Raw genomic sequence first — 19,248 nt, 5'->3', positions numbered from 1 at the left:
AACCCTGGACCAGAGACAGTCGGGGCCCGTTGGAATAGGTTCCAGGCCCTCTCGAGGCTATCCTTTATTTTCTATCTGTTTATCTCCGCAAGATTCTCCGCTATAAAATCTTCTATCTAATATTTCCTGCTGCTCGCACTCAAGAAAACTCTGGGAAGCTGTGGGGGGGGTGGGTAAACGCCCCACAGAATGGCGCCATGAACAGGGACTAAAGAAAAAAAAGGGACTAAAGAAAAAAAAGGGACTAAAGAAAAAAAGGGACTAAAGAAAGGGGAAAAAAGGGACTAAAGAAAAAAAGGGACAAAAAAAGGGGGGACTAAAGACAAATGAACAGGGACTTAAGACAAAGTAATAGGGACTAAAGATAAAGGAAAATAATAGTTTTATTACAGAGTTTTTGGTGAAAGTGCTGAGTTAGCCCTGCCAGTGGAAAGGCATGCCGGTGTTATGGAATATATATATATTTTTATATATATTTTTTGGGAAGGCAGGCGTTTTATCCTCGAGAGAAAAGGAAAGCGGACTGGAAGGATGTCCGATGCTGCAGCGAAATTCTCTTCTGTCAAAATTTTCTATCTTCTATCCCTTTCTTAATTTCTATCTGTGATAAGTATAAGGTATAGGGTAGTAATATAGTTTAGGAAAAACTTAGAAGTGTAAGATTGTGTAGGAAAAAATAAGTAAGGCAACTAGACACAAAAACTCCAATTTTCTAACTTTGGGGGCTTTGAAAGCAAACTGGGGAAAAAAATCTTTCTTTGGGCTTTTCGGGTAGTAAAAAAGCTCTTCTTTGAGCTTACAGGGAAGAAAAAGTTTCCTTTGGAAGCTTTTGACCTGGGGACAGCTGAAATGCCAAATCCAAGCGGCAGGAGAAAGTAATTTCTCCCTGAGGCAAAAATGGGGGTGTAAGAAGTCAAAGTTTAAAGTTGGGAAGTTTTGGGAAAAGTTGGTCTTTCTCCTGGGGAAAAAAATCTTTCTCTTAAACTCTAAAGCTTTTCTTGGAAAAATTGGGGGAAAAAACTCTCTTAAAAAGCCTTAATCTATCTCTCTTAAGAAACTTAGAAACTAAAGCCTTTCAGAACTTTCTCCCTCAGAAGGACAAAAATTAGAATCACCTGAAGATATTAGTATGGGGACCACCTGTGATTAGCTCTAAGGGAAAACAACAAACCTCTTAAGACAGCAAAACCTCTAAGTTCTTTCAAGCTTTAAAAATCATCCCTGCAATGCAGGAGGCAAGGACAAGTTTCTAAAAACCCCTTCTAAGCTCTGTCTCTTCAAGCTAGTAAAAGACAGTGGGTTAGAGTACCCTGAGGGAAACGCTTGGGGAGAGTGTGGGTGAGAGCTACAGAGAGCCCAAAAAGGGCAGGAAACTTGACCTGAGAAAAGCAAAATAGTCAAGCTTCACAGTTACAGCTGAGCTGAGGCAGCAAAGGTTTTGAGTGAGCATTTCAGAATGAAAAGGTGCTCCTAATCGTCCTATGCAAAGATTCCCTGAAACTGTTAGCATTGTATCCTCGCTTTTGACCAAAAACCTAGAGGCGACTGGCCATTGTCTCTGAGTTGGAGTGCATTTCGGGGATACTAGGGTTCCTGCAGTTGCAAACTTCCTGGAGCACAGAGCTGAGGCAGGAAGGTGCAGGACCCAGGGGAAGATTGCTAATGAACAACAAACAAAGCTAAAGGCGGTGGGAACGGCACAGTTGTCCACTTTCCTACAAGTCCCGGGTTGATAGGTCCACAGCTGCAAAAAGAAATCTGAGAAAAAGCTTTCCTATCAGAGAAAGGACCTTTCTGGGAAAACAGTAAAGCTGAACTGTGTCTGAAGCAGTTGCGCTGCCGAGTCAGAACGCTGTCTGGGGAAAGAGCCCAGCCAGGGCAGAACAGAACTGTTCAGGAGTAAAGCTTTGTTTTCTGTCAGAGAAAGCACCTCTTTGAGAAAGCTTTGTTTCAACTGACTCCCAATGAGATGAGGGAGTGTAGCCCTGAGGGGTGATTGCCTCTGGCATAAGCTCTGTCCTTGAGCACCCAGACAAGCAAACACAACCCACTGGGGGGGACTGGGCAAGGTGAAGGCCTGATGAGGCAAAGCACCTGTCCTAATGGGAGTTTAGAAATGGCAAAAACCTCCCTTGTTAGATTTTCAGTCTGTACGCAAACCACACAGACCCCGAAAACAAACTAAAGCCCCTACCTTCAGTAGCAGGGAAAGCTGCCGCTGTAGTGTCGGAAACTGTTTCTGGGGTAGAGGGGATAAACTGAAACCAAACTGGGAACTGTCTGGGAGAAAGACTCTGAAGAAACAGAGAAGGGACATAATCCTCCCCAGAAAATGTATGACCTGAAAAAGCTGCTAGAATTGGAGGCAGATTCAGGAGAGAAAAAGCCCCTACCTCCAAAAGCAGCTAGCAGAGGAACAGAGCCTCAGATACCTGAAGCTCTGCACCTGGGGGGGAAGGAACAAACAAAATGAGATAGATCAGTGGGAGAAAAAATCTCTCTGAAAGAGCTACGAAAAAGCTCTGTTGCAAATGATCTTGTTTTTCACTGACTGGCTAAGGCAAACACAAGCCCCAAGGAAAGTTGCTATCAGAAATGCCAGCCTCGATGCCGGTTAACGAGGCAGGTGCGGTTCTGATTCGGGGGCCAGTGTCTAATGAAGGAGAGACACCTGTTGAAGCCAGCTGAGGAGAGACCAGAAACCTCCCAATGTGCCATAGCTGAAAATGTAAAATGCTTGTTCAAATCTCCCATTGCAAAAGCAAAAAACTTTGTTCAAACCTCCCGGGCAAGAATTTGTAAGCAAGTCTGGTAAAAGAGAACCAGTTGACTCTCGAACACGATAAGAAATATGGGAAATGATATAAGGGACTGATATGGAACTGATATTATTATGGACTGATATAAGGGAAATGCATTCTGGGAAAGGTAGTTTTTCTGCTAAAGATGGCGACATTGCCCTGAAACACTTTTGTCAGCTCTAAGCTTAAAATACAGGTTTTAAAAATAAGGAGGAAAATCGTCTAAGGGTTTAAGTGTCAGTTCCAATGAAAAATTGAAAGAATATGGAACTAGGTGCTTCGTGGTTTGGGGCTCCGTTGGTAAAATGCCTTATTTACCCTAATAGCTGTGCAAAATTTTTACAGTAGTTGGATGACAAAAAGCTACCTTTAAGAGCAAACAAGCCACTTTAAAATCCTTAAAACAAGGGAAAGCAGTTTATACACTGAACTTTGTCTTAGATATGAAAAAACTTGTTGAAATTAAAAATTTTTTGCCTTTTGAACAAACTGCCTGCAATGAGTAATTCCTTTGCAAATCTAATAAGGAGACAAGGAAAACAGGCATTCAGAAAAGAAATGACTGCTTTATAGATGGGAAATAAACTTCAGAAAATCTAGCTGTCTTACAAAATAGTTGCTTTATCTGAAAGTTCCTTATAAGAAATTAATGCTAAATATCACCGCTGCTAATAACATCAGGAGTTAAAGCTAATGAAGTGAAAATACTAAATCCTGAAACTCAAGTGAAATGGAAAGATCCCTGCTCAGGATTATGGAAGGGTCCCGATCCTGTGTTAATATGGGGTTGAGGACATGTTTGTGTTTTTTCACAAGAGGAGAATGAAGCTCGGTGGTTACCGGAGCGTCTGGTAAGGAGCGTGGAACTAAGGAAGGTCAGCTCCAATGAGGTTCCTATAAAGGAACCAGAATGAAAGTGGCTCGATTAGTATTTCTGAGGTTTTGTCACTGGTTGATGCAAACAGTGAGGAAATAGAGATGGTGGAAACATTTGTTTGAATTGAATCATTTAGTGGAACTATTATGAATTTGGGTGAAGGGACAGCCTCTAGTTAAAAACTGTCTACCGCTGACAGTGCATCTCTGCCGGTCCGGAACGGCTGAGAGATCTGGCAACTTTGGGGTGTGGTTTCGTCCTGAGAATGTTACAATCCCCTAACAACAAGTATCACAACTCTATAATAACACTCACTAAATCCCAGTGCTTTATAACAAAGCTAACTATAAACTGTAAACTTTAGAAATGATGTAACACTTCCTGTCTAGTTAAGAGAATCTTTATAATAGAGATAGTGATAATAATTAAGAGTAAGAAGTAGAAAAATGAAAATAAGATATGTGAGTTTGTAGAAATTCTGTCTTGTTATATCTGTGTTAAGAAATCTTTAGGTGTTTGCTAAGTTAGATATATGCTAATGGTAGCCTATATAAGTTTGTAAAATAGATCTATAGAGTTCCTTTAAGAATATAAGCTTGTAAGAAGTATCTAAGGTAGTCTTAAGACATGTAGTAATAAACTTGTAAGATGCTAGTTGTAAATGTAAGTTTAAATAAGAAATAAGATGGAATGAATATAAGTATATAAGAATTAATAAGAAATATATTTGCTAAAGTAGTTCTATAGTTTCCTTAAAGTATAAATAAGTAGATGTTAATATGTTGTATGTGAGTTTGTAAAAACGTGTAAATGTTGAATATGAGTCTAAATGCTTTGCAAGGCAAAAAATGTTATATGTGAGTTTGCGAAAAAGTGTATGTAAATGTTAAGTGTGAGTCTATTAATGTAAATGGTGAAAACACCTGAGACACAGGAGATAGTGTCCTAGTAGACTGCAAAGTAGGCAGTCTGAATGGTTTCAAAAGCTCCAGAAGCCGCTAAGAAGCTAAGAATGGCGGACGCCAGAACCAGCACAAGGCATCCGCAGCTGAGATCCATGGAATATCAACGCAGCACAGAAAAACCTGAGCTAACAGCAAAAACGGTGCGGTTTAAAATATTACTATAACTAAAAAGGTCTGTCTGTGAGAACAAAAGTTGCAGAGACGCTTGTTTAAACAAAAATTAACTGCAAAAAGTTTTGGTTGAAAAACGTCTCTTCATATTTGGAAGTGAAAGCCTGATACTAGAATTTATTTCTTGTTTGAACTTTTTGAACTTAAAATGAGATAAAATTACAAAAACATTTTGGTTATGGATTTCTTCAAATTTGGAAGGCTAGTACCAATATTTATCATTTGAATTTTGGTACTTAAATGAAATGAACAATAGAGATTTCATTGCAATGGGACAATTTTGAGCTTACTTATAGTAATGACCTAGGAACGGTTTTCTGGAATTGGGTTAAAAATGGAACTGTTTAAATGAAGAAATGTATTTCTACTTAGAATCAAGATGCAATTTTGTGTATGCATATATGCTTTATTAACTGGAGATTTATGAATTGTTTTGTGGAACTGTTTATGTAAAAATGGAATTACTTATGGAACTGGTTTTGTGTTACAAATGGAACTGTTTAAACAGAAAAGTTTGGGTTTTCTAACTAGGCTTGAGAGTTTGCTTAAAAAATTATAAAGAAAAGGAGGAGCTATGAGATTGAATTATGTTCGCAGAAACCTATTGATATTAATGCACCCTGGTTTTGTGGAGTTAAGAAAATATTTAAGTTTGATGTAAATACATCGAAGTTTTTCCTATGTTAACAAGAAAATTCAAATGATTGAGTTAAGGTTGTAAGACGGAGAAAATTGTTAACTATATATAGCACCATATATGCTAATTCTAATGGTTCTGTTAAGAGTTTGCTTTGAGTTGTAAGATTGAGAGAAATTGTGACTATGTATAGCAATATTTATGTTAACCTGTTAATGGTAATGATGAAGCTAAGGGATTCTTTAAGTTTGTAGTCGCCTTAAGAGTTTTGGTTTAGAAAGGGCTTGAGGCAGCTAAGACTGCTGTGGTCACCTTGGACCTAATTCAAAATAGAAATGCCATCTATATCATCCTCTACTCCCATACTGGGAGGTGTAACAGCTATGGAGATTGCTGTAAGCCATTAATAGTTATTTTTTATATATTAAGAAGGGGGGACCTGTGGGAGCCCGTTCTGGGGTTCCTCGTGGCTTTACCCAGCAGGTCCGAATAGAGGATGATCAGGACCACGGGCCTGAGTGCAGGTGTCTGAGATGGCCTGCACTTGGCTGTGCTGGGGGAGGAGGTCTTTTGCTCCACCCCTTGGCGTCTCTATAAAAACCCTGGACCAGAGACAGTCGGGGCCCGTTGGAATAGGTTCCAGGCCCTCTCGAGGCTATCCTTTATTTTCTATCTGTTTATCTCCGCAAGATTCTCCGCTATAAAATCTTCTATCTAATATTTCCTGCTGCTCGCACTCAAGAAAACTCTGGGAAGCTGTGGGGGGGGTGGGTAAACGCCCCACACAGAATATATTATTTCAATGTAAAAAGAGTACCAGATCTCTGAAACAAGTATTAATGTCAACTGAAGAATTCCTGGGCAACATGTATCCAATTAAATTTGAAATGCTCTGGTTTACTTTCATTAGAACTTCACATTCTTCTGACTAACAAAACAAGATATCTGATGATAGTTGAAGCTCCAGGGCTGGACAGATCGTTAAGTGGCCAAGAGCACTTGTTGCTCTTATAGAGGACACAGACTCAATTCTCAGTGCTCACATGGTGGCTCACAACCATCTCTAGGCACAGTTACCGGAGATCCAACAGGCATGTATGTGTTGCACATACATACAGGCAGACAGAACGTTCATACACGTAAAGTGAAATAGATAAAATCTTTTTAAAATGTAAGGTCCAGGTAAGTAAAGACTGTGGTTACTTCTGTACCCCAATATCTAAAGCAGTAGTTATTCAGCATTTGTTGAATGAAAGAAAGAAAAACTGTAATTAGGGGATTAGCTGCTTTGCTATGAAGATCCCTCAGACTTCTGAATTAATGTTGTTATAGATCCAGAAAGCTACCAGCTCCTCCAGAAGTGAACTTGAAGGGCGGAAAGGCACTATCTCACAGTATTTCACTACTTTACACTGTCCTGTGTGCGACGACCTGACTCAGCATGGTATCTGTAGCAAATGTCGGAGCCAGCCCCAGCATGTAGCAGTCATCCTCAACCAAGAAATTCGAGAATTGGAGCGGAAACAGGAGCAACTTGTAAAGGTACGGCCTTGCTCAGTAGATCTGAACTCCCAAACACTCTGATTTTTCAGGGAGATAGCATCAACTCTTTAGTATAGAATGAGATATGAAACCGGAATGAAAAATGAAGTAAGTATTCTAAACAGATAAACTTCTAAAAGTTTAAGAAATACTACAGTTGAGGCTGGAGAGATGGCTCTGTGATTCAAAGTGCCTATTGCTCTTGCAGTGGACCGGAGTTCAGTTCTTATCACCCATGTGATAGCTAACAACTGGCTACAAGTCCCACTCCAGGGTATCCAGTGCCCACTGGCCTTCATGGGGACGTGTATGAGTGTTGTGCACATAAGCTCACTCAGGCACATGTGCGTGCACGCACACGCACGTGCACACACACAGATATTAATAAACAATTTTTATTTAACACTGAAATTTAACTAAATAGTAAAAATGGCTTAAGTTATTTTAATTTAGTTTTTGATTATATAGGATAGTGTATTGTTTATTGAAACCTAGATTACAATGGGCATCTATATAATTTCTTTTATTTAAAAATAATAAAGGTTCTAGTTGATCCATCACTTGCCATTTTCATCAAACTCATCATCTTAGAGATGGATGAGTAGACTTGCGATGTCTGCAGTTCTGAGAATCCAAATAGAAAAGAGATAGGTAATGAATCGAGTCTTCCTGATAGACACTCCAGTCACTGTTGCTGATAGGTTCAGTGATTTGCGTATTATACTTCTAAAAAGTAAGTGGCTAAGCTGGATTATTATTATTAACATGAAATATAAAGACAGTTTCTCACATGTGATAATTCTAGTAAAAATAATTGAGCAAACCTTTCTTGATAGAAGTTGAAAAATGAAATCTAAACAAAAGTGTGTCTCTGTACCCGTTTCTTGTCCTTTTACTTGTCACACTGTGCCCTCCACATCTCCCATACCTTCAGGTCATATGAGTGTACCTTCTCTTACCTATGTTCTGGTCTTGCCAAGAATGTTTTCCTTCCCCCTCCAGTCATCTGAGAGGAATCAAGTGTGACCAGCCAGCCAGGTGAAGCCTTACCTGTAATAGACTTCTGCCCTTCTCTCTTCTTCCTATAACTGTAAGGATGGAGGCTCTGCCTCATTCTAGCCCACACTGGTGGTAGTGCGCTACAAGTATTTACTGAATAAATGAACAACCTCCTGCTTAATCCACGGTTAGAGGAGCAATGTATCCCTGGAGTTCTTGACATCCAGTGGCACAGTTGAGTAGTCCTCGTCAGTACAGCTACTGCAGTCCCCGGGTACTCGTAGCTTTTATTATTTTACCAGCTTTATCATGTGGCAGCAACAGCTAAATCTCAGAATATCTTCTCACTGGATTCTGGTATCATACGTTGGCAAGAGCAGAACTTCATACCTGCTCTGGTCATGCTGTGAATTAGTCTCTCCTAGGATCTTTTTGTCTTCTGCTGCCAGTGACAAGTACCACTCTAGATGATGCCGCCAGTTCAGAAACTTCTTTTTTTTTTTTTTTGGTTTTTTGGTTTTTTGGTTTTTTAAGACAGGGTTTCTCTGTGTAGTGTAGTTTTGGTACCTGTCCTGGATCTCGCTCTGTAGACCAGGCTGGCCTCGAACTCACAGAGATCCACCTGCCTCTGCCTCCTGAGTGCTGGGATTAAAGGTGTGTGCAACCATCGCCTGTTGAGGAGGTCTTACTTCTTACAAAGATACAGCTTAAAAGAGATGATAGCATTTATAAATAAAGATGGAAGATGGTTTGTCATCTTTCAAAAGACACTAAGCCAAGCATGGTGGATATGACTACAATCAAGACAGGTAAAGTGTGGAAATTTTCATAAATCATAATTACAAGACATGCAGTGAGAAATGGGAAAATATTAATAGCTTTTTGATAGATCACTCAGCCTAAGACCAGTCAAGGAATTAGAAATACAGTTGTGTCTGGGCACTTAGGAAGCAGAGACAGACAGATCTCTGAGTTTGAGGCCAGTCTGATCTACAGAGCTAGTTCCAGGACATCCAGGGCTACACAGAGAAAACCTGTATGTCATAGAAAAAAAAATACAGTTGTGGAAGATTAAAACATCATAAACTATTTTTTATGGTTGTATATCAAACTCTGAAACACAAAATTAGACAGTACACATCATAGGTGTTTAATAAAATTTGACCATGTTGGGGCTGGAGAGATGGCTCATCCCTTCTGCTCTCTCAGTGTGTCTGTAAGCACCTGCACATGGCGCGCATGTACACACACACACACACACACACACACACACACACACACACACACACACACACACAATGAAAAGTAATAAATCTACTTACAAATGTCTGTAAACCAGTTGCTCAGATGGAGTTGCAGAAGTTACATGCTCTAAGTAGGGAAAGAGAAACACTGGAGGATGCAGACAGTCATTCACACCAGTGTCCAAGAAGAGGAAATTGGGGAGGAAAGCTTCAGTTTACTCACGGCAACTGAAGCTCTGTGTTGCCAGTACTGACCTTGATCATGATCAAAGCATGATGTTCATTGTCCCATCCTTACAACATGGTAGTCTTCGTCATCTGTGGATGACACTTGAAACTTTGCTTCCTTTTATTTTTCAGATTATAACTTAAGCTCTTTTCCCTTCCCGTTTCTCCTCCCAACCCTTCCATACACCTCTTCTTGCTCTATTTCCAGTTCATGGCCTCTTTTTTCATTAATTGTTGCTACATGCTTACACACACACACACACACACACACACACACACACACACTCACACACTTAAACACAACCTGCTCAGTCTATAGAATGTTACTTTTATGTATCTTGGGGCTGTCAGTAGTGGGTAACCAGTTGGTGGGATCTTCCCAAGGGAAAGACGATCTCTCCACCTCTCAGCCTTCCTGTAGTGACCAACAGTTCCTTTGTGTGGGGTTGAGGCTTCCTGAACTTTCCCCTGTGCACCTGAATACATCTCTTTGTTCGGGTCCTGGCTGGGCAGTCGTGTTGCTTAGACTTGACAGGTGTGGCGTCTGACATCACTAGGGGAGGCGGTCTCACAGCAAACCCCCTGACCCTCCAGCTCCTACAGTCTTCCTGCCCTCTCTCCCAGTGTTCTCTGGGCTCCACAACTCTGCGTTCTGATTAGATGTGGTTTTCTGTAATGGTCTCAGTCTCATGCAAAGAGAAGTTTCCATAATGAAGGGTGAAGACTGCACTTTCCTAAAGGACAGATACTTAAAATGTAGTTAGAGATTATACTAGTTTAGTAAAGTGGTGGATAGAGATTCGCCTCCAGGGTCCACAGTCTCACAGTGATATTTTTTAAATGTCTGCTTCTTAAGCTAAAATGTAGGTATCCTGCTTGTGTTGTTTGAATTTTTAAATTTAAGTGTGAATCTAGCTATAAAACCAGGGTTTAAATCGCCAGTAAAAGCCTTGAAAGTAAACATTTCAGCTAAATTTAGCAAGTTGTATCCCAGCCTAGATTATTTACCAGACAGGCACAGAGAGTTCTTAAATATTCATCAGTTTGTCCTGGCACCTGAGTGTTGCTGTAGCACATACAACTGCTATACAGAAATGCTGTACTGGAGGTAGAGTTGAGTCTCTTGGCAGAGATCGAATTAGCAAAAGGCTCCCTAGAACAGTGTGCTCCATCTTTGCCGAGGATGTGCTTCTAAGCAGCTTGCTTGAGGCAGTAACTAACAGTGGATACAGTGACTGGTGTGCTTTGGAAAATGTGCCCTTCGGTTGACATGAGGTGTTTTAGAGATCAGAATTTCCGTGCCTTGTGAGCCATATTTAAACCTGAGCCCCTTCCACAAATCAACCAGAGCTGTAATTACAGTGAGCTCCTTCATCTCTTGAAACACAGGCTAGTGCTGCTGCTGCTTGCTGTCCTGTCTCCTTGCTCGCTCACTTCTGAAATGTGGGCTGAGGCTGGCCCAAGAACTCCTTGACTCAGCTCATCTTCCTGCCTGAGCTCCAGAGTAGCTAGGACTGCGTGCTTGCAACTTAGACTACCTTTCTAACTACATAGTTGTTCTCTATTTCCTCGACTCTGAGGAGTTCTCACTAGTATTGGTTTATACTAGTTTTTCATGTTTAGTAATGGCTATCATTACACTCTGATGATAGTGTAAGCTATCATAATGCTTCCCCTTTGCTAGAAATGTCCTGTGATTGATTATTCTTAAGCACTCTCTTAGTTAGGGTTCTATTGCTATGGAAAGACACCATGACCGCTGCAACTCTTATAGAGGAAAGCATTTAATTGAGGTGGCAGTTTATAGTTTCAAGAGATTTAGTCCATTATCATCATGGCTGGGAGCATGGGGAATGGGAATATGGAGGCAGGCAGACATGGTACTGAAGAATTCTTCATCTTGATCCAAAGGTAACAAGTAAATTGTCTCACTGCATATATGAGTCCTTAAAGCCCACCTCCACCAGTGACACACTTCCTCCAACAAGACCACACCTAATAAACTCCAACAAAGCCACACTTCCTAATAGTGCCACCCTTTGAGGGCCATTTTCTTTCACACCACCACATTCCACTCTCTGGCCCGCAAAGGCTTGTAGCCATATCATAATGCAAAAATTCATCCAGTCCTACTTCAAAAGTCCCTTCATAGTCTATCACAGTCTCAACAATGTTTAAAATTTCAAAGTCCCTTCTGAGATTCATGCATTCTCTTAACTGTAATCACCTATAAAATCAAAATTTTTAAAAAAATGATCACCTATTTCCTACATGTAATGACAGGATCTACATCGCCATTCCAAAACATAGGGAATGGAGCATATCGAAGAAATACTGGACCAAAGCAAACCGAAAACCAGCTGGGCAAACTCCAAACTCTGCCTCTCTGTGTCTGATGTCAAAATGCTCTTCAGATCTCTAACTCCTTTCAGCTGTGTTGAATGCAACACACTTCTCTCTCTTGGGCTGGTTCCACTCCCAGTTAGCAGCTCTCCTTGACAGGTATTCCACGACTCTGACATCTCCAGCATCTTAGGGTCTCCAAAGCAATCCAGGCTTCACCTTCACAGCTTCACGAAATGACCTCTAGGCCTTCATTCAGGGACAACCCTGACACATGACTGGTCTTGGAGGCTTTCCTTAGTTGTAAGGCAAATCTCATAACCTGTTGAAGGCCCTCCATCCAGCTCCCTCATGAATCACACACAGAGGCTTATTCTTAATTATGAATAGCTGACCTTAGCTTGGCTTGTTTCTTGCCAGCTTTCCTTAACTTAAATTATCCCGTCTACGTTTTGCCCCTGTGCTTTTCCCCTTCTCTTACTTCTGTAAATCTTACGTTTACTCCATGGCTTGCTGTGTAACTGGGTGGCTGGCCCCTGGAGTCCTCCTCCTTCTCTGGCTCCTAGATCTCTCCTCCCAATTTTCCCCTTCTATTTATTCTCTGCCTGCCAGCCCCGCCTATCCTTTCTCCTGCCTTGCTGTTGACCATTCATTTCTTCATTAGACCATCGGGTGTTTTAGACAGGCACAGAACACAGCTTCACAGAGTTAAACAAATGCAACATAAAAAGAAGTAACACACCTTAAAATAATATTCTACAACAATAACCCCTTTCTTCTATCCTTAACTCTAAAGCCAGAACCAGGTGCCTGAAGCTGACAAGTTCTCCTGCTTGCTGGGGCTGGAACATATCCCCTTTGTTAAATTAAATCTTTACCAGCTTTCTGGTTTTGGGGGGGGGGTTGTTTTGTTTTGTTTTGTTTGTTTTTTGAGACAGGGTTTCTCTGTGTAGCCTTGGCTGACCTGGATCTCACTCTGTAGCCCAGGCTGGTCTCAAACTCACAGACATCTGCCTGGCTCTGCCTCCCAATTGCTAGGATTAAAGGTGTGCGCCACCACCGCCCGCTCAGCTTTCTGTTTTTGATGGTTTCCTTCACTGCCTAAGCTTGGCTGTTCTGGAACTTGCTTTGTAGACCAGATTGGCATCAAACTTAGAGATGCACCAGTCTCTGCCTTCCAAAGTGTTGGGATTAAAGTCATGCGCCACCACACCTGACTCTAAGCTTTTCTTGAATTCCTTTTTACAAGATGGAAACTTAGCTGGGTGGGCTCTTTCCCTGAGATCACCACTCCCTTTATTCAATTTCTCTATTTCCTTCAGCACAGCATTTAGCTCTATTCTGCTTCCTGGTGCCTCTTTTCTCAATCTGTACATCTGGTATTTTTATTTGCTCAGCTTGCTCCTTTTCCTTATAAATCTTCATCAGAGTTAACACTAATAACCACATGACAGTGTCTCTACTAGACTGTTTTGAGATTTGGTCACTTTAAATTTGAGACTAGGCCATTTTCTTTCAAACCACCACAGTGACCAAGGCAGCTCTTAAAAATGGGTGATTATTACGCCCATTATTTCTGGGAGATGTGACCAATTTTAATTTCCATCCATGAAACTGATGTTTTTGTCTTCTGTATCTGGTTTATTTCACTTAGTTGCATCCTTGTTGCTACAAATAACAGGCTTTCCTTTATGACTGAATAATACTTCATTTTATAAGTATGCCCTATGTTTCCAGTTCATCTGTTGGTACATACTTCCGATGATTCCATAGCTTGATTGTTGAAAATAGACGCTATAATAAACATTGAAGTTGAGTGTTTCTTTCATACAGTTATTTCATTCCTTTGGATATATACTCTGTAGTAGAAATAATTGCATCACCAGGCATGGTGGCACATACCTTTAATCCCAGCACTCGGGAGGCAGAGACAGGTAGATCTCTGTGTGTTCGAGGCCAACCTGGTCTACAAAGTAAATTCCAAGTCAGCCAGAACTGTTACACAGAGAAAACCTATCTCTAAATAAAAAAATAAGTAAGTAAGTAAGTAAGTAAGTACGTAAAATAATTGCATCGTGATAGTTTTAGTTCTGAATTTTAAGGAGTCCCATACTGTTTTTCTGATTCTTTATCATTTTTAAATAACTATTTTAATTGAGATTAAATGGTATCTCATTGTAAATTTGTGTGTTGGCTTTAGTTTTTTGAGAGAGAATATTATAGCCCAGGTTAACCTAAAACTCAGGATTCTCCAGAGTGAAGGATTACAAGAACATGCTGCCACACACAGCAGATCTCCACTGTGGTGTTGATTGTTATTGCTTGCTTGTTAGTGATGTTAACTGCATCTGTGGGTTTGCCATTGAGTTGTGGTCCTTGTATAATCTGGTATTTCTTATTGCATGAATGGTCTCCTGATGTTTTCTCCTATCCACTGTTGACTGTTTCCTTGGCTGTACAGAGAATCTTAGTTCTATATAATCACATTTGTCGGTTACTGCTTTTGTTGCCCATGTTTACAAAGCATAGTCCTCGGGTGTGACCTTTGTCAGCAGTGTGTGCAGGTCTCAGTGGCTTGGTCAGTCTTGTAGGACTAGCTCATCCTCTGCGGCAGGGTTCTTCCAGGTGGTAGGTTCTGGGTCAGTAGCCTGGGCAAGCACAGTAGCCTGCCTTGTGCCTTTCAGTATAGCAGGATTGTATTATAAATGAAAGTTGGGCCAAAAAATGAAATGAATCCTGAGGTCATTTTGTCCTTTTTGTGAACTATCCTTTAGCAGTAAGTACCTTGCTCATAAACAGTAGGTGAGGGTTCTGGGAGATTAAGCAGATGGAATTTTCTGTACTGAATTAAGGTTGCCGGTTATCTGAGGTGAGCAGAAGGGATCTAAAAACTGTTATTTACACATACATACAGAAGTGTTGCTACTGTTTTTTCTGTTTTTCTTACACTTTCAGATATGCAGGAACTGTTCGGGTTCCTTTGATCGACATATCCCATGTGTTTCTCTCAACTGCCCAGTACTTTTCAAACTCTCACGAGTAAACAGAGAATTATCCAAGGCACCGTATCTGCGGCAGTTACTGGACCAGTTTTAAGTTATCAGTATCACAGAACTCCAGGTGCTATTTGTTCAGTGTTTACCGCTCAACTCCTCTGCATGGTGCTTTTTCAACTTCCATCAAGTCAAAAATGTCCTTGTCTGTCTGTCATCGAAGACTATGAAGACTTCTGCTAACTGAATCAAAAAGTATACATGTTGATCTCTGAATAGCTCACTTCTTACAATGTACAAATTCCTCATTCTTTCACCTTTTAACCTTGTTTTATAATAATGCAGGTGTTGGGTTTGCTCCAGTTTATGTACCATCTTGTAAATCCATTGGAACAGATCATGTTGACTTCCCTGTGGAAGGAACACTGAAAACCTCTTAAAGAAAGTCATTCGTGTGTATTCCTTAAACTGTCTGTATCAAGACGTGTTGCTTAGAGATATCCACTCACTTTATAATTTTGACTGCAAAATATTTTGTAAATACACTTTTTTACTTTTCAAACAACTGAGTAAGATAATGTGCAATGAATTTTATACAATGATTTTCACGTTGTTGGTATATCTCCTCTAGGTTTTGCTTGACTCAAAGGTAGATTTGTTACTTTGATCAAACTGTGCAAATAGTACCATGTGTAGCATTTTTTGAAACATTCTTTTCTAAAGACCGCTGTCTTGCTTTAGCTACTAACGGGGCATTGTGAGGAACTGTGCAAAGACATTTTTGTTACAAACCTGTGGGCCTGTTGCAATACTTTAAAAATAAAATTTAAAAAATTTATTCCATTTTGCTTGTTTTGTATAGACATTTCTATTGCTTCTAAATATGCTTAAAATATTTTCTTTCCTTATGTACTGTACAGTTAATCTTATTTGCCATCCCTTGAACACAAATGTGTATTTAGGATATTTGTATAACTGTATAAAATGAAAAAGGAATTATGTGGTCAGTGCATTGTTTTTTAAACTGGAAATCATTTTGTTTTAAGAGTTAATAATGGAAACCAAATTAAAAATTGAATAAAATATGAAATATAATGCTGTGACTTTTATCTTGCCATGGTAGAAGTCTCTTCGTCCGTTCTACAAGCAGCATGGGTTCCATCTAAGCCTAGACTTTGCTGAACATTAATGAGGTAAACTTAGTAGACTCGTGCCTTCGAGCCATAGCAAAAGCTCTGAGACACAAAAGGATGCACATTCTTTCCTCTGTCCAGAGGGCTGGATTGGACAGAGATGTTTTCAGCACAATAAGAAGCACTTTTAAGTCTCTATTTAGAAAACAACCAAAGGAAATTTAAATTTGGGGGCCTGTGCTATCATAGTAGCCAGTGCTTTACCAAGGTTAGATTAATAGTTTATCAGAACTACATTGATTAATATGTTGAAACTCTGAACTTTTGAAGTCAAGTTGAATATGACAGTAGCATAGTGAGAGGGAAAGAAATCTGAAACATTTCTCAGTTCTCACGTCTTTAAATCACTTCCTCAGACCTCTGCAACTCACATACCTTAAATTACTTTTAGACCCTCAGAATTTACATAGACTTTAAATTTTTCCTTTTTCCATCCAAGCATTTACCATTAGACACAGATGATTGATTACTGAGAACAGTCATTGAAAGCAAGATCTTTTAAATAAAGGAAAAGTTTTTAGTAAATGGTAAATTTGTAATGAGTAATAGTAGCATGGTAGCTTAAGTATTTACATTCAAACCCATTTTGTGAGTTTACTCTTAGTGTGGAGCCTGTGAGTATGCCCCTCTCAGAGGGAGACCTAGTAGCTCTAGAAAAGCAGGGACTGTTTTTACATATGAAATGGACCAACCAGGCACCTGCAGCCTTGTGGAGAGGAACTTGTTGCCTGCTGTTGCTAAACTGATAAAATGAGGGCTAGCCATCAGCACCATCAGAGACCTGAGAAGGATAAATTTGAGCAGGAAATATAATCCAAATGGCCTCTGTGCCAGTTAAAGTGACAGAGACTTAGCTTCTACCTGGATGGTTACTATATGCTCCTCTGTGGTAATCTTGATGGTTTTGTTGGGGGCAGAGGTTGCCAGTCTTCAGCTCCCAGACCCACAAGGTCTGAGAGGTTTTCCTGTAGATGAGGAATGGGGGAAAACTCATCTACCTTGATGAGGCAGAGTAGGGCAGTCAGTCCTGACTAAAGTGTTCACAGTTTGCACAGGACCCCCGGCAGCAGGCAAGGCATGTGGTGGCCAGCTTTGCCACATTTAAAGCAAGCTCCCAGTGGAGTTCATTTGTGACCCCATCATCTTCTTTGGAGGTGACCTTAGGAGCTGGCATTTCTGTCTCTCAAAAGAAGCTTTTTTAAAATTAAACACTTTAAATGCTATATTCAGCAAATCTCTGAGGAGTTTAATATATCATCTAATATATTAAATATACCTGATTTTAAAGGAAAGTTTGTTTTTAGTTATTTGTTTTAGGCTTAACCTTCATAGCTTATACCAGTGTTTCTCAACATGTAGGTCATGACCACTTTGGGATCACATGTCAGAAATTCTGCATATCAGATATTTACGATTTATAACAGTAGCAAAATTACAGTTATGAAGTAGCAATGAAATAACTATGGTTGGGATTCATCACAACATGAACTGTAATAAAGGGTCACTACATTAGGAAGGTTGAGAACCACTGGCTAATCTATAGAAGGGGGTTGTCCTTGTAAATGAATTCCATTTGTATATAGCATGACTACAAGGATAGTTTTGAGCACATGAAAGAATTTGATCATTTATAAGGTGACTGACCATTAACTTGCATATCTTAATTATCTTTAACAGTTTACAACAAGTTAGTAGCTTTTGTAAGATTGATTTTAAAGTTTTATCCCTCTTAAGTTTGAACCTTAAAAATTGGAGTTTGAGATTTAATTGACGGTCCTTTAGCATCAAAATGAAGCTTTAAACACTAAATACAGTACGTAGATTGAGAACTTACAAAACCATAAATACAGTCTACAGAGAGACGGGGAATCTTACTTTCCTGACCCTTTTATTATGTACCTTTCTAGAATATCACAATTTCTTGTATAACTCAATTTATTCAAATAGCTAAAGCTTAACAAAATTAGTAAAGACAGGCTAATATGTTGTTTCTTATCCAAAAGGTTCTTGAAGCCTGGTGTTGAACACAGCAGACGTAAATGGTTAAATATACATCTCTAGGTTTCTGTTCATGTACGTAGACATTTATATCCTTAGGGATTTATAAACCTTCATTAAACATACATTATTTATCAAACATGCTATTTCTTTTCTAAAATTTTTACTCTCAAGACAAGTCATGCAAAAATCTATCCTGAATATCCTGGAGACCTGCTGTTGCCTCCTCTTTCTGAAAGGAGATACAATGATAAGCGGAAGGCTCAGAAGACTGAGAAGTTCTGTGAGTGCTTAGTTGGTTTATACCATGTGGTCATCTTAAGATGGTGGTGAAGTTATATAGCATTTACTCTCTTTAGCCTTAGTAAAGATGGCTGCCAACCACATGGTTGCTATTTGTTCCCAGGTGAGCCCATCAGACTCACAACCCCCACTTTTTTTTTTCTTAAAACAAAACAAAAAAGCCACTATTTTCCTAAACAAGAGTTGAATCTGAGTTATATATACGATATACTGTAGCAAATCTATTTTTCTAAGTGAGATGGAAAAAATGTTATAATGTTTTTCTCATACACTTTCTCACTTGGGCTTCTGATTCCTTGAGGGGGTTGACACCAATTTATACTGAGCCTTTAGAAAACGCTCTGCTGCGTCCTGTGCAGAATTAAATCAGTGAGCATCTTATTAAAGTTCAGCTTCAAGGCGTGATGACATAGCATTTATACTTCTGGGTAACCAGGGAAGCTGAAGAGGACAGGTGTGTGTCTTACAGGGTAATTCGTTCCCAGATAAACACTGTAAATTTGATACTTCGCTGTGATGTGGGCAGGTGGTTTTGTGGCAAATTTCTTCTGAAATGTGAATTAGTTGACACATAAATACCTTCAGGGGTGAATTTAGTGACCTGGGAAAATACCATTTGTGAGCTGACCATGAAAAAAGAGTTGAATCCAAGTTACATATAAGCATGGGGTAGCAAATCTACCTATATGTAGATTTTTAATCACCTTTTATTACAAGTTTTAAGCTGACTTTTTGTTACAGATTTTAACCACACCTAATAAACTTACAAATCTTGAGCGAGAGTTTAAACAGTGGTCTTAAGAGAATTTTTTTTTTAAGCAGAGGACAAAGAAAGCATAGAGATAAAAAAAAATTTAAGAGTAGAAACTAGGGGGCTGGAGAAATAGCTCAGAGGTTAAGAGCACTGGTTGCTCTTCCATAGGTCCTGAGTTCTATTCCCGCAACTATGTAGTG

At 39.7% G+C, this 19,248-nt stretch overlaps 1 protein-coding gene across 5 annotated transcripts in view; it reads left to right on the top strand.

Moving 5' to 3' along the window:
* Positions 1–15,895, top strand: part of Rev3l (REV3 like, DNA directed polymerase zeta catalytic subunit) — a 162,388-nt gene extending 146,493 nt beyond the window's left edge. For all 5 annotated transcript variants that reach the window (XR_013044982.1, XM_076552424.1, XM_016002786.3 and 2 more), the window contains 2 exons: positions 6,784–6,993; positions 14,763–15,895. Coding sequence is in view for 4 of the 5 variants with exons in the window: in XM_076552424.1 (XP_076408539.1) it covers positions 6,784–6,993; positions 14,763–14,903 (351 nt within the window). In the remaining variant the exon portion in view is untranslated. The remainder of the gene's footprint in view (positions 1–6,783; positions 6,994–14,762) is intronic.
* Positions 15,896–19,248: the final 3,353 nt, after the last annotated feature.

This window comes from Peromyscus maniculatus, chromosome 16, assembly GCF_049852395.1.
Source record: "Peromyscus maniculatus bairdii isolate BWxNUB_F1_BW_parent chromosome 16, HU_Pman_BW_mat_3.1, whole genome shotgun sequence".
Classification (NCBI taxonomy): Eukaryota; Metazoa; Chordata; class Mammalia; order Rodentia; family Cricetidae; genus Peromyscus; species Peromyscus maniculatus.
This window is presented reverse-complemented; position numbering and strand designations above follow the sequence as displayed.